Source organism: Chiloscyllium punctatum, chromosome 38 (genome assembly GCF_047496795.1).
Source record: "Chiloscyllium punctatum isolate Juve2018m chromosome 38, sChiPun1.3, whole genome shotgun sequence".
Taxonomy (NCBI): Eukaryota; Metazoa; Chordata; class Chondrichthyes; order Orectolobiformes; family Hemiscylliidae; genus Chiloscyllium; species Chiloscyllium punctatum.
The window spans coordinates 25,498,205-25,511,002 of NC_092776.1; the positions used below are offsets into that span (position 1 = coordinate 25,498,205).

Consider the following 12,798-nt stretch of genomic DNA (forward strand, 5'->3'; position numbering starts at 1 on the left):
ATCTAGTGATTTGGACGTTTTTGTTTTACTAGCTTTGTAAAAAGATAATATTCAACAACTGTGATCTATGCTGGGATTAGAATTTCAGGGGTCAAAGAGGGATTTTGATTTTCAGAGTCTGGGCAGAATTGCTTTAAAATCTCACGAGTTCACTTTAAAAATGAATGAGAAAATAGGTTATCCAGGAGTCATTGTAAAAAAAAATCAATAGACAGCATATATCCACTTGGGTTATCAAAATCCTTGAATTTGAAGAAAAAAACACTTAAGGTATAGTACAGTGCAAGCTTTGAAATGTGATCACTCAGTATAAAGTAGGAAAAAAGGTGACACAAACACTTCATTTTTTTGGAATGTAACACTGTAATTGATATATTAAATAAAGTACACATTCCATACATCTAATGTGGAACACCAAAGAGAAAGCAAACATAAAGACAGATTCCATAGCTCTTTGTACAAAATCGATTGAATAAATAAATGCCCAGAAAATGTTCAACTGCAAACGGTCATTACAATAATGCCAAAATTCACACATAATTAAGCCTGCTTTTTTTTAATACGTGTGGAAATGTAAGTGTATAAATATGTATGGATTTTTTGATATATCTCATTATTAGAAAATATAACCTAAAGTTAGCAGTAATTTATAAATCATGACACACTTCCAGATTGCCAATTAACTACCAGTTCTTTCTTAAAGTGAGGTTTCTTTGTCGATGCAGAGCTCACAGTCAAAGTCATGTAAAGGGGTTAAAATCTGCATTCATTAAACATTGAAGCATGTGTGTACCCACTGATTTTGTTGCCCCGAGAATAAGATATAACCTATTTTTGACAAGTTTTCATCTTCTCCGCAGAAGACAGTGAAACCCTCAACCACTACATGAAACCAAATAAGTCACAAGGAGGTTGGTAATGAATAATCCATTTTATATTCCAATGGCACCCGCAGCTCTGAGTGGTGGATCTCTGCCAGATGATAGCACGACTGCAAAGAAACCACATGACGCAGCTGATGTTTAAAGAAAACAGACATAAACCCAGAACAGATCATTAGCCACAAAACTGTTGTTTAATGCAATTTCTTAATGAACAAAATAGTTGATCCTAATAATGAAACAAAATAAAATGTTTAAACAGCAGCCAGGTTGTTGCTGATGCACAATTATTTTCTTGTCAAGTTTTTATGATTTAATGAGGTCCACTGGGACTGACATCTGTCAGTCAACCGTGACTTTTTGACACTATTACAACTTCAAATACATTTCCAGGCAGGCTGTTTTCTTCAGGTTTGAAATACTGAAATGATCTGACAGGTTTTAAAAAAAATGGAGAGGAAAAAAAAAGTATTGTGAAGAATGCAATTTTTTTTTCTGTGGGGTTGACAATCTGCGCTGCCATGGTAATAAAAAACTATAGAGGTCATTATCTGATGAGGTTTGTCGAATTGGTGGAATTTAAGATAATGATAACCTCAATGGGTTCTACCCACATGGGATGGTCAGATCTGCACAATTTTGTTCACTATTAATTTCAGCCTTTGAAGCTCTCAGCTCTGAAGCAAAAGCAAAGAAAGCCCCCCACCAAGCCAGTTCCAAAATAAGACAATTCAGCCTGCCTTAAACAGAATATCAAATGCTCTTCATCGTGTAGCTATGAACTGACGTCAGGCCTGCCCTGGGTTTTTTGTCTTTATATGAAGCATTTAAAATTGTAGTAGCAACGCTTTGAATGTTGATTTATATTTCAATATTTTAATTGCAATTTAGCATCTTTTAATTATATTGCATCTTATTACTGCAAGAAAGACCTGAAGGTTAGTGATTTATTTCCAATTTTATTTTAAATATTTGACTGCATTTTCCATAATGTTAAATGATGCATTTGTGGGAGAGGGAGTGTCACAATCATTAATTAGGTGTATACTTAAAGTCTAAATCAATATGACGTCAGGAATTAAGCAATCTACTTGTTCTTTGGACTTGGGAATTGTGCATGTCAGGGCGTCATTCTATGTTTTATTTTTTAGTTAACCACAGTTCCCCATCATTTATCCTCTGTAGATATAACCTGCAAGCTGTTGACAGATTGTACACACATACACAAAGGTCTGGAGCACACCAACATACAATCCCATCACAACAGGACTTGAAATGATTCTACTTTCCTTCTACTAGTACTGAACATGCAGTAACTCCTCACAATCCCAGTTTCACTAAAGTCACCTTCTCAACAACAAAAGGAAATAAGCAAACAATGATACAAAAAAACATTTTTGCCTGGCTTGCACTGGTGTCGATGCGCAGTAGAGAAGAATCTGTCAGTGCAAGAAGATGATTCATGTGACCAATTTGTCCTAATTACACTGAACAAGCAGTTTGTCGTTATTAATCACAGAAGAATAGAGACGTATCAGTGGCCTGTGACAGCAAAATAAATGGCCAGCACAATGGTGAGAAGAATGATGGCACCCAGGATAAACATGAGGATCCGGTTCTGGATGATCCTAGACAGGGAATTTAGAAGGGGGACAGGAGGAAGGAAACAAGAAAAGAGGTAAAAACATTAGAATTTGCAACACATAAAATCCTTATTCAGCTAACTCTAGTGATCAAAGATGTCATAATATGCAGACTGAAGGTGCTCATGTAGATGTAACTACTGAATAGTATTGAAGCTTGGGGTATCAAATAGCAGCACGTTTATACCTTTACATTTCTACATGAAAATACACATATTGGATTTAATTCCTGCTGTTTGCTGAACACAGCGAGCTCCTGATTTGAAAATTACTTTCAAAGTGAACATTAAACAAACAGACGAAACACACAGCCACTAGTACATTGCACTTCTTATAAAATGAAGTACACAAAGATACCAAGTATCCAATTATTGTCGATTATATGGATGTCAAATTCTTAAATACCCAGTAGAGATAGAAAAGAAGGAAAAATTTGCACGTGCTGAAATTCTCTAATAAAACCAGATGATGCTAGAAATACACAGCAGGTCTGGACCATCATTTGAAAAGATGCAAGTCAGGTTAATGTTTCAGGTGTGGAATCTTTGGCAAAATGGTTTTGATCAAAGATCTACACACCTTGCATATTAATCTGTCTTTTCTCTTTACTGATGCTGATAAACCTGTTGTGCATTTCTTGCATTTCCTGCTTTTAGCTCTTAATATCTTGTATTTACAAATGAAGCAAATAAAAAAATATGTGGAAGGCATAACTTTTCACTAAACAAGTGAAACGTGGAGCTGATTGCAAATGATACTTGTCAAATCAGTAATACTCTCCTCCCGACACTCCAAAGGGGCTGCTCTCTGTCCTACTGACAGGTTACAAAATTATCACATTTGCTGACATGTCTTCCGCAAAACTGCTTTAGTTTTTGTCCACATTCTAAGCAGGAGATGAATGACCACCTCTGTAGCCATTCATCACTCACTGCAAGCGCTGGATCCATCTTGCTATCTGACGACTGCTGCCAGCAAGGATCAACAGAGAAACCTTCAGCAACCCCCAATGCTAGCCAGTGCCCAGACCACAGAAACAACAAAGGAAATGTGTAAATGCTCTTAGCTTTCAGCATAATGAAACCTGCCTGCAGACCTGGTGTATTGTCAATGTTTTCAGGAAAAGGATTCCTAGAACCAAACCATGAGTTGAAAAGAACGAAAACAGAGGAAGCATTGCTCCATTAAAGCTTCAGTTTCCCTGTTACTAGCTTACACATGCAGCTTTAAAGTGCATCAAACTGCACAAAAACCTCCCCTGGACGTAACTATTTCCTTACGAGGCTACTGTCTTGTATACAAAACCTAAATATGAATTCTTTTGCTTCTGAACAAGGGAATTCTGGAACTATCATAACATATATGTTTTGAAGAACAATGTGCAGATATGATTCGGAAATATAACCAAGATTATTTTGTTACCTTAGTTACAGCAGGTGAGTACTGTAAATAGATACATTTGATGAAGGATATACAGATTACCAGTGGCATTTTCTTTCATTTGGTATTTTAGGTAATGAAAAGAATGATACCAATTCATTAAACATTAAGGTTTGCATTAAGATGACTCAAGGAACAATAATGTCTTACTAGATGTAAATATTTTCTATGAACTCAGTCTTTCTATATTTTTTGATTGGTGTTTTTACTTCACTGTCATCCTCCTTCTGATTTAGCATATCTACTTTTGTCTTAACGTTGCAGAATGCAAAATATGCAATAATAATTACACTAAAAGTATTCCATAAACATAATTAAGGTGAACACTCAGCAGAATATTAGACATTTTATTATAATAATAAAAGATACATTTTCATCTTTTTTTAAAAAAAGAGGTCTATATAAAAATCTGAGCACAGAGAAAATAAGTCTGCTTTACCTTGCACCATATTAACTGATAATATTTTAAAGTTGTGATAATTAAATACTTTATCATAGAATCCCTACAGTGTGGAAGAAGATCATTCAGTCCATCACATCTATACCGATCCTCTGAACAGCATCCCACTCAGACCCACACTATCTACCCTATCTCTGCATACCAACATTTCCCAAGGCCAATTCATCTAGCCTACACATCCCTTGACACAATGGGCAATTTTAGCACGGCCAATCTACCCATCCTGCACATCTTTGGACTATGGGAGAAAACTGGAGCTTCCGGACGGAACCCATGCAGACAGTGGGAGAATGCACAAACTCCAGACAGACAATCACCCAAGGGTGGAATCAAACCTGGGTCCCTGGTGCTGAAATGCATCTCAGCTAACCACCACAGCCACTGTGCTGCGCGACATGGTGAAAATGCTATCTGTAGACAATAAATTAAGAAAACAAAATGGAGGCTTCACATTGAGTCATTAATAGAAAGATGCTTCTTCACAACATCAAATTTTTCATTCATTTTCCATTAAACTATTTCATTCACTTTTCTTCACTTCTTCAAGGACCATCTAAATGCTGGTAGCCTTGTAGTTAAACCATTTAGTATAGACTTTTAAAGAGACTTGAAGTCGTCAGAATTGTAACAATGGATAGATAAAGAAGATGACAAAGGTTTAATTAAAAGTAGACTTCATATTTTGCTATTTTTCCTTATATTATATTAATAGTTTCACTATTGCTTCTTTGGGATGCTCTATGGGCAAACAAGCCTTTCCTCGTAGATAGCTTATGCTTTGCATTCCTCTGTATCATTAGTTCAGTTCAAGGCCATGGATGGTTGATATAATAGAAATCAATTTTTTTGCCAGAATAAATCAACAAAATCTTCAGAACATTTTGCAGGCGAGCAGAAAGAAAAATGACAAGGCAAATCCATATATTCACAACTGGTTTGATTAACCTGGTATGCCAATATCAAAGGAGCACTCAGCACTTGACACAAATGTGCTAATCCACCACAGAAATAATTCACTGCAGAAGCTATGGAAAAGTCTGTAAAATCTACTCTCAGGCAGGTAGAATGAGGTGTACTTTTAATAAATGTCCTCCACAAAAGGGCAAGGCGCAGTCTGTAAACTGGAGAACTCAGTATGTTATTTGTCTCCGAAGAAATTGGGCATGAATTTGTGCTTCAGATGTATCTGAATTTGAGAAAGTGCATTGAACAAAGAATTGTTATTTCACAGGCAGGGGTCGGGGTAGTGGTGGGTGGGGACTGCAGCAAAGAAAAAATGGTAATAGTCTCTTGTATACCTCAAAAATGGAATTGGTCAAGATGGTCACCTGCTGGTGACAACCATATACTTCTCTTTTTTTTCTGAAAAGGGTTCTGCCCGTGAGGAGGGAAGGAAGATGGCCAGTTGATGATGACCCATCATCACTGAAACAGGCAGCATATAAAAACTGTACTGATCCTCATCCAAACCATTTCAGGTTACTGATGGGCATGGAGCTCACTGCTGGCTGACTCCACAGTCTAAAATGAGCTCAACAGTGTGCCCACCTACCATGGTATTTCAATTACATCTGTCAAAGGCAGCCTGTCCTCTTAAAAGGAAAATTGCACTCAATGCATTAAAGGTTCTGCAGACTCTGAGGAAGACTTGGAGAGAAACAAAAGCATAGGAAATGGTGAAAAAGTGAATAGAGAAGGCTTTTAGGTTTTCTGGTTTGTCACGAGGAGGTTAATTTATTCTGTAGATGGAAAGGCACAAAGTTTCCTCAGCATGTGTTGATTCACCTGCTCTGCAGGGTATGGGCGGAAGTTAATGTCTGGACTCTAGCCCTGAGACCTTGACAGCAATGCTTCAAAAGACCTCACAAAGGGCCACTCTGCCAATGCTCTTGGCTGGTTCTTGCCAGTCCAGAATGCTGCCACCCAGCTTGAGGTACAATTTGAAACTGGGCTTTTTCAGTGCCTTGCTATATGAGGTAATCCACCAAAGTCTTAACCAATGAATGCTAACAGTCCTTCATGATTTACAGTGCAGACACTAGAGCAGCATCACACAGTGACACAGAGACACTTAAAGTGACACAGAGGAGAAACACTAAGGGGATACACAAAAATTATCCTATTGTTGCTGCAATGGAATAACATTCATTTCAATGTTTTGACTGAGTGAACGCTATGTTGATGCACAGAAATGGACTGAAAAGTAGGGTACTTTGGAGCAACTGAAGAGTTGAGACATTGGGATGACATCTTATAGAAAGAAGAACATTTGTGCTTACTCATGGGCAGCTGAACCTGAGCAAATGGCTCCCGAATATCCCCTACCTGCCTCTTCTTCCCCAAAGGAGTCTTCTCAATGCCTGATGCTAAGGGTTGTGGTATTATGATAGTAAAGGTTGTGGAGGCACAGCTGACCATCATCAACCTGGACACATAACTGGATGAAAACTAAAGTTTTGGGCACAGGAAGGAAAGAGGAACCCTGCGTTAAGGTAACAATTCAGATCAGCTATAACCTTATTGCATGGTGATACAGGCCTGAGTGACCAAATGGCTTACTGTTGCTCATATCTTTGATTTTGTTATCGTGTCCCCCCCTCACCACCATAAGAGATCACAACTTAAGGAGGGTTTCTCCCTAGAGTCAAAACAATGCCTTTGATCTTCTTGTCATGATTTAGTGTCAGTCTTGAAATGAAAAAAAAGTTCACAACACTCCTCCAATAACACAACAGAGCAGTTTTGTTAACTCTGCAAATGTAACAAAACCACCACACTTAAGAGTTTGGATGCTTAGCAATTTAAATAACACTGGTGACAGGCCCCTTATGCAGCTAAAATGTTTGGCTGGGTATCAGTTAACAAAGTAATGAGGTACTAAATGGCACATTGCAAATCAGATCAGTGTTAGATGCTATGACACTTCCACTCAGTACGTTTCTTGCTTTCACTTGTTCTAGTACCCGGTCATGGCTGCCCTTTGTTTGCGTTTAGGGCTTCTGTTGTGCTGCTGCCACCAACATTGAGAATGTTATCCCATGGATCAGAAATGCCTTATAAATTCATCCCAAAACGTACTTTTATAATATTTGAAAGACTTCAGTTCTACGTTACTATGGTGATGGGATGGCACAGATGAGCTGGCAACTTATGATTAATTAAAAAGAGAAAGATATTTGGATCTTACTCAAACTAATGGATTCAGCATTATTTAATATAATTGTACTGTAACTTCAGACGAGGAGCAACTGCATTGTTAAATCTGAGTACCCAAAAGATGCTGTCCAAGTTGCATTGTTTTTACAGAGCTGACGATGGGAACAATGTTTTACTGTTTCACCACTGATGTGTAGGTATTTTCTAATCAACCTGTTCAGAAACATTATTAGATACCTCGGGAGCAAACAGGACTTGAACATGATTGTTCTGAGCCAGAGACAGGGACACCATCACTTTGGCTCCCTTCCCCCACACTGATATGTACTTAATAACTCAAAATTGCTGCAGCTGTGTGATAGATACAAACAAAACCCGTCAGATAATTCAACCTCATGATCAGTAGTGGAAATACACTTTTAATCGTTTGATAATTGTTGATGGTCACCAATCACTTGGAAAACTATTATAAAAATAAAGAATCTTATTCCTTTAGTCTGCAAATCGTTTTTGGAGAGGTTAAAAATATAAAATTAAAAAATGTTTACTTTTTCCCCTTAGCTTTCCTCTGTAATTTCTATTACTCTCACAATCCAATGTTTTTCTCTCTCTTCTGTATCTAATTTAACATTGAATTCACCCACTTTTAATTCAGCCCCCTTGACAGTCACTCCACTGGTTATTTCCCAGTCCTCAACTCTCATTGTTAAGGAGAAATCTTGTTGCTTTGCTGATCGTATTATCAGCTTGTAATTTGAGTTATAGACTGCAGATGAGGTCTACCTAAAGCAGATGCTATTGGATGTCTAAATAGAAAGCATTATGCTCATCAATGGACATTGGCATAAGGCATAAATACAACATCTGGCTGCATAAAATACAAGTGTTTCTATTCTAGAAATATCCTAAATATTGTATCAGAATTTCCCTACACATGGAAACAAACTGGGTATTTCAAAACAAAAGCCATCATTCCTCCAAGTGCATATCTTAATAAAAGGTGAGAGAGTTCAAGTGTTAAGAGGGAGACCCAAGACATATCTCACAAAAATAGTCAAAAAGGAATTTCATTCCCTAAATTACTGGCATATTGAAATACTTTCTTGTGGAAATAAACATTGCTCAGTTTGGTTGCACACAATTGGCTTTACTCAGCAACTTACTCAGAATGGTCCACATTTGAAATCCTTGAATCAAGAAGTCATCATTTCCAATTCATAATTTTTACTTTATTTTAAAAGTTGCAATTTATTGTTGCCTCACATTGCAGCACAAACCATGTCTTCATGGTTCTTGGAGACCCCTGATACAACTAAATCATTGTTCTTGATGTTTGTCTGCAGCTTTCTAATTTAAAGCTGTCTGCCAATGCTACAGTAGAGAAAATGAGATGAGCAGACCTAAAAGAGAAACTTTTTAAGTATGTTTTGCAAAGAAGCGTTATATCTAAATTGATTCCATGCAGCAATATTGTAGCTGCCAAACTATGACAGAGAAACAGCAAGGTGTGCTGACTTTATTGTCCTTAGTTGGTTATTTTACTCTGAGCTTTCTGAGATAAAGTACAGACTATTTACTGAAAGACTTGAACTGTGCCTTTTCATTCACTGGGGAGTGGGAATAAGGGGGCGACAATGGCTTCAGATATGAAATTGCTCAAGGCCAGTGACACTAATCACAACTGAAGAATTGAGAGAGAAGTGGAAATTTTTGTAACTATAATAAAGCATATAAAATCAGAGTAAAGTGGGATCAAAACTACCCAATAACAGTTTAACCTGACAATTTTGATAGACCAGTGAGACTCATTTACAGAACTGATCCTTGACAGTTTTAAAAGAATTTCTTACTAGGAAGCTGGTGGAGAATGGGCTGGGTGGGCTGAGGTCCGGGATGAGGGAGATTAACCAGTGTTTACACATTGCAAAATTTATACTTAAACAGATAATAAATCAGTTGCTTTAAACAGAGAAGAATTCAGCTATGTTGATGTGACAAATGTGATTTAGCTTGTTAAGAGGACACCTGATTTCCTTTAAATAAGAGCAAATTTCGACACACAAATCAAAAGGATGTATTTGTGGCCAGACCTGGCTTACCCTCAGTGGGAAATTATTGCTTTTTTAATGTAACCTAACTGAGTCTCCAAAGCAGATAAAGAGCATAAGCTGTTCTACAGCTTTTGCTGTCATTTCGCAATGCTCACGTTGGAGAACTGAGTTCTGTTTCCTTTTCTAATCTATTGGCACAGAAAAACATCCATGTAATTTAGACATTTGTAAAATAGAAAATACACTGAGAGTTCTTAGTGTAGTAATCTTTTTAGCCTGCTGCAAGAGACCTTGCTGGGATAAAAGTTTTGATGGTGCTAAAATCTCTTAAATTTGGATCTGAGAGAGGAGGGAAATAATAGTATTGAATTTGCTAGGTCCACTCAGGTCAAAGAACCTGTGCTGCCTCATCCAACTTTTCGCAGGTGGTGCAAAGAAAGAAAAAAAATTCTGACTAACATGACTGTGATGTGCTTCAGGTGTGCCCATGTGAGCAGGCAAAATAGAGGGATTGCTGCCTTTCTGAATCAAGTTTAACACAGCAGTATTATTGGAACAAACCAATGTTTATTGACTGAGTTTTTTAAACATTGAAATATTGTATTTGAATGTGACTTTTTTATGTTTCCCCTAAAAACAGTATTTTTTTGCACTCCTATTGTACCAATATATGTCATACCTCTCGTGCTGCAGCACCAGTGATAAGGATCAAAATGTCAACTTTAAACATATAAACTCCATCTTTTTTCTAGTCTGTTACAGATCAAATGCATTGAAAATGATGTATTACACACAACAAATAAAAATTCAGCAGCATTACAAAATACAAGAAAAAAGGAGCTTCAAAACATTTTTTAAAGCGAACTTTCATAAATATTTCAGTTTTTGCAGCTAATAATCTGCTCAGGCATCAGTGGAACAATTGGGACCTTTTGTGGAAAGGCACTTTACACACAAACATCTTGCTAAGAACTGTTCTCTGCATTTTCTGGGAACTTCAGCAGTTGCCTCCAGCAAATTTTACAGCTGCAGTCTCCCAGCACCTGACGAGTGGGTGGCTTTTATGGCCACAATGCTGATTGGCTGGATCTGTAAACCCAGCATCTCCCCAGCGTTTACTCAGACGATACAAAGGTTTCTGCTCTGTCTAGACCTGAATCTCAGAACAATAATCAGAATGTGCCCTCTGCAGTACATATGCACTATTTTTCACAGGTGTAAATAACTGGGGCTAACTACAGCCATAGCAATGCTGTCTGCCTGCAACTTAAGGCCAACAACACAGACTACAGTGAATTATACTTTGATAATTATATTAACAGAATTGATAGAAATATTCAATACCCATTTTTTTCCTTCTACAGTATTGATTTTTCCCACATCTTTCAATACTGTCATAGTCATAGAGCACAGAAACAGACCCTTCAGTCCTACCAGACCATGCCTACCATACTTCCAAACTAAACTAGTCCCACTTGCCTGTGCTTGGTCCATATCCCTCCAAACATTTCTTGTTCATGTACTTATTTAAAAAGTCTTCTAAATGTTATAGCTGCCATCGTATCCACCACTTCCTCTGGAAGTTCATTCCACACATTAACTACTCTGTACAAAAAAATTGCTCCACATATGTCTCACCTTAAAATTTGCCCCCTAGTCTTGAAATCACCCACCCTAGGGAAAATTCAGCAGTCATTCACCTCAGCTATACCCCTCATGATTTTATAAACCTGTATAAGATCACCCTCAACCTCCTATGCTCTAGTGAAAAAAGTCCCATCCTCTCCAGACACTTCTTATGACTCTAACCCTCCATTCCTGACTATAATTTGGCAACTTGCTTCTGAACTCTTTTCAGCTCAATAATATCCTTCCTATAACAGGGTGCCTACAACTGGATACAGTATTCCAGAAGAGGCCTCATCAACATCTTATACAACCTCAACATGATGTCCCAATTCCTACACTCAAAGGTCTGAGCAATGAAGCAATCAAGCTAAACACCTTCTTATCCACCGAATCTATAAGTGACGCAAACTTCAAAGAATTATGCACCTGAGCCCCTAGGTCTCTCTCTGTTCTACATCACTTTCCAAGGCGTTACCTTTAATTTTATAAGTCCTGTCGTATTTGTTTTACTAAAATGCCACACCTTGCATTTATCCGAATTAAACTCTATCTGCCACCCTTCAGCCAATTGATCAAGATCTCTCTGTAATCTTAGGTAACCTTCTTCACTGTCCACTATACCACCAAGTTTGGTGTCATCAGCAAGCTCACTAACTATGGGTCTTCTACATTATATAAATGATTTAGATGACAAACAACAAACAAAGTGGACCCAGGACAGACTCCTGTGAAGCACCTCTGGTCACAGGCCTCTGGTCCAAAACAACCCTCCACCATCACTCCCTGTCTCCTGCCAAAAGTCAATTTTGTATCCAACTGGCAACTCACCCTGAATCCCATGTGATCTAACTTTTCTAATCAGCGCAAAATGCAGAACCTTGTTAAAGGCTTTACTAAAGTCCATGTAAACAATGTGTACAATTCTGCCCTCGTCAATCTTATTGGTTACTTCCTCAAAAAACTCAATCAAGTTTGTGAGTTTAGTATAGGAGTAGGAAATCTGTCCCACATTGCAGTTGCCTTCCTCTGTGTTGCAAAATAGCCATTGTTCAACTACGAGCCTCAACAGTGACTGTTAGAAACTACTCAGTCATCAAGAGCATCACCATCTAGCCAAACTAGTTCTGAAACAAAAGAATCTGGAGAACTTTCCAAAGAAAGGTCACTGGACTCAAAATGTTAACTCTGCTTTCTCTCCACAGAAACTGGCCGACCTGCTGAGTTTCTCCAGCAATTGCTGGTTTTGATTGTTTCAGATCTCCAGCAACCACACTTCTTTGTTTTATTTTTGCCAAACTGGACTTATTCCTGTCTACAACATTTCCAGGAGAAGTGCAACAGTTATGGATGAGATACTTGGCTACTGGAATCATCCCTAAGCCAGAGTTGCTACAGCAATCTGTTGTGCATTATTCATGCTACAGATGAGATTACCAAATTCGACAGACAAGAATCAGATGAGATGAATATTACTAATGGTTATATTTAAGAAATCTATGTTTTAACAAAACTGTATACAAGGTTCTTCTCATACATAC

General features: G+C 37.7%; 1 protein-coding gene across 4 annotated transcripts in view; it reads right to left on the reverse strand.

Annotated features, from left to right (window-relative positions):
* Positions 1-365: 365 nt before the first annotated feature.
* Positions 366-12,798, reverse strand: part of vti1a (vesicle transport through interaction with t-SNAREs 1A) — a 331,706-nt gene continuing 319,273 nt past the window's right edge. For all 4 annotated transcript variants that reach the window (XM_072557431.1, XM_072557434.1, XM_072557433.1 and 1 more), the window contains one exon: positions 366-2,509. In XM_072557431.1, the coding sequence (XP_072413532.1) occupies positions 2,416-2,509 (94 nt within the window). In that variant the 3' untranslated portion in view covers positions 366-2,415. The remainder of the gene's footprint in view (positions 2,510-12,798) is intronic.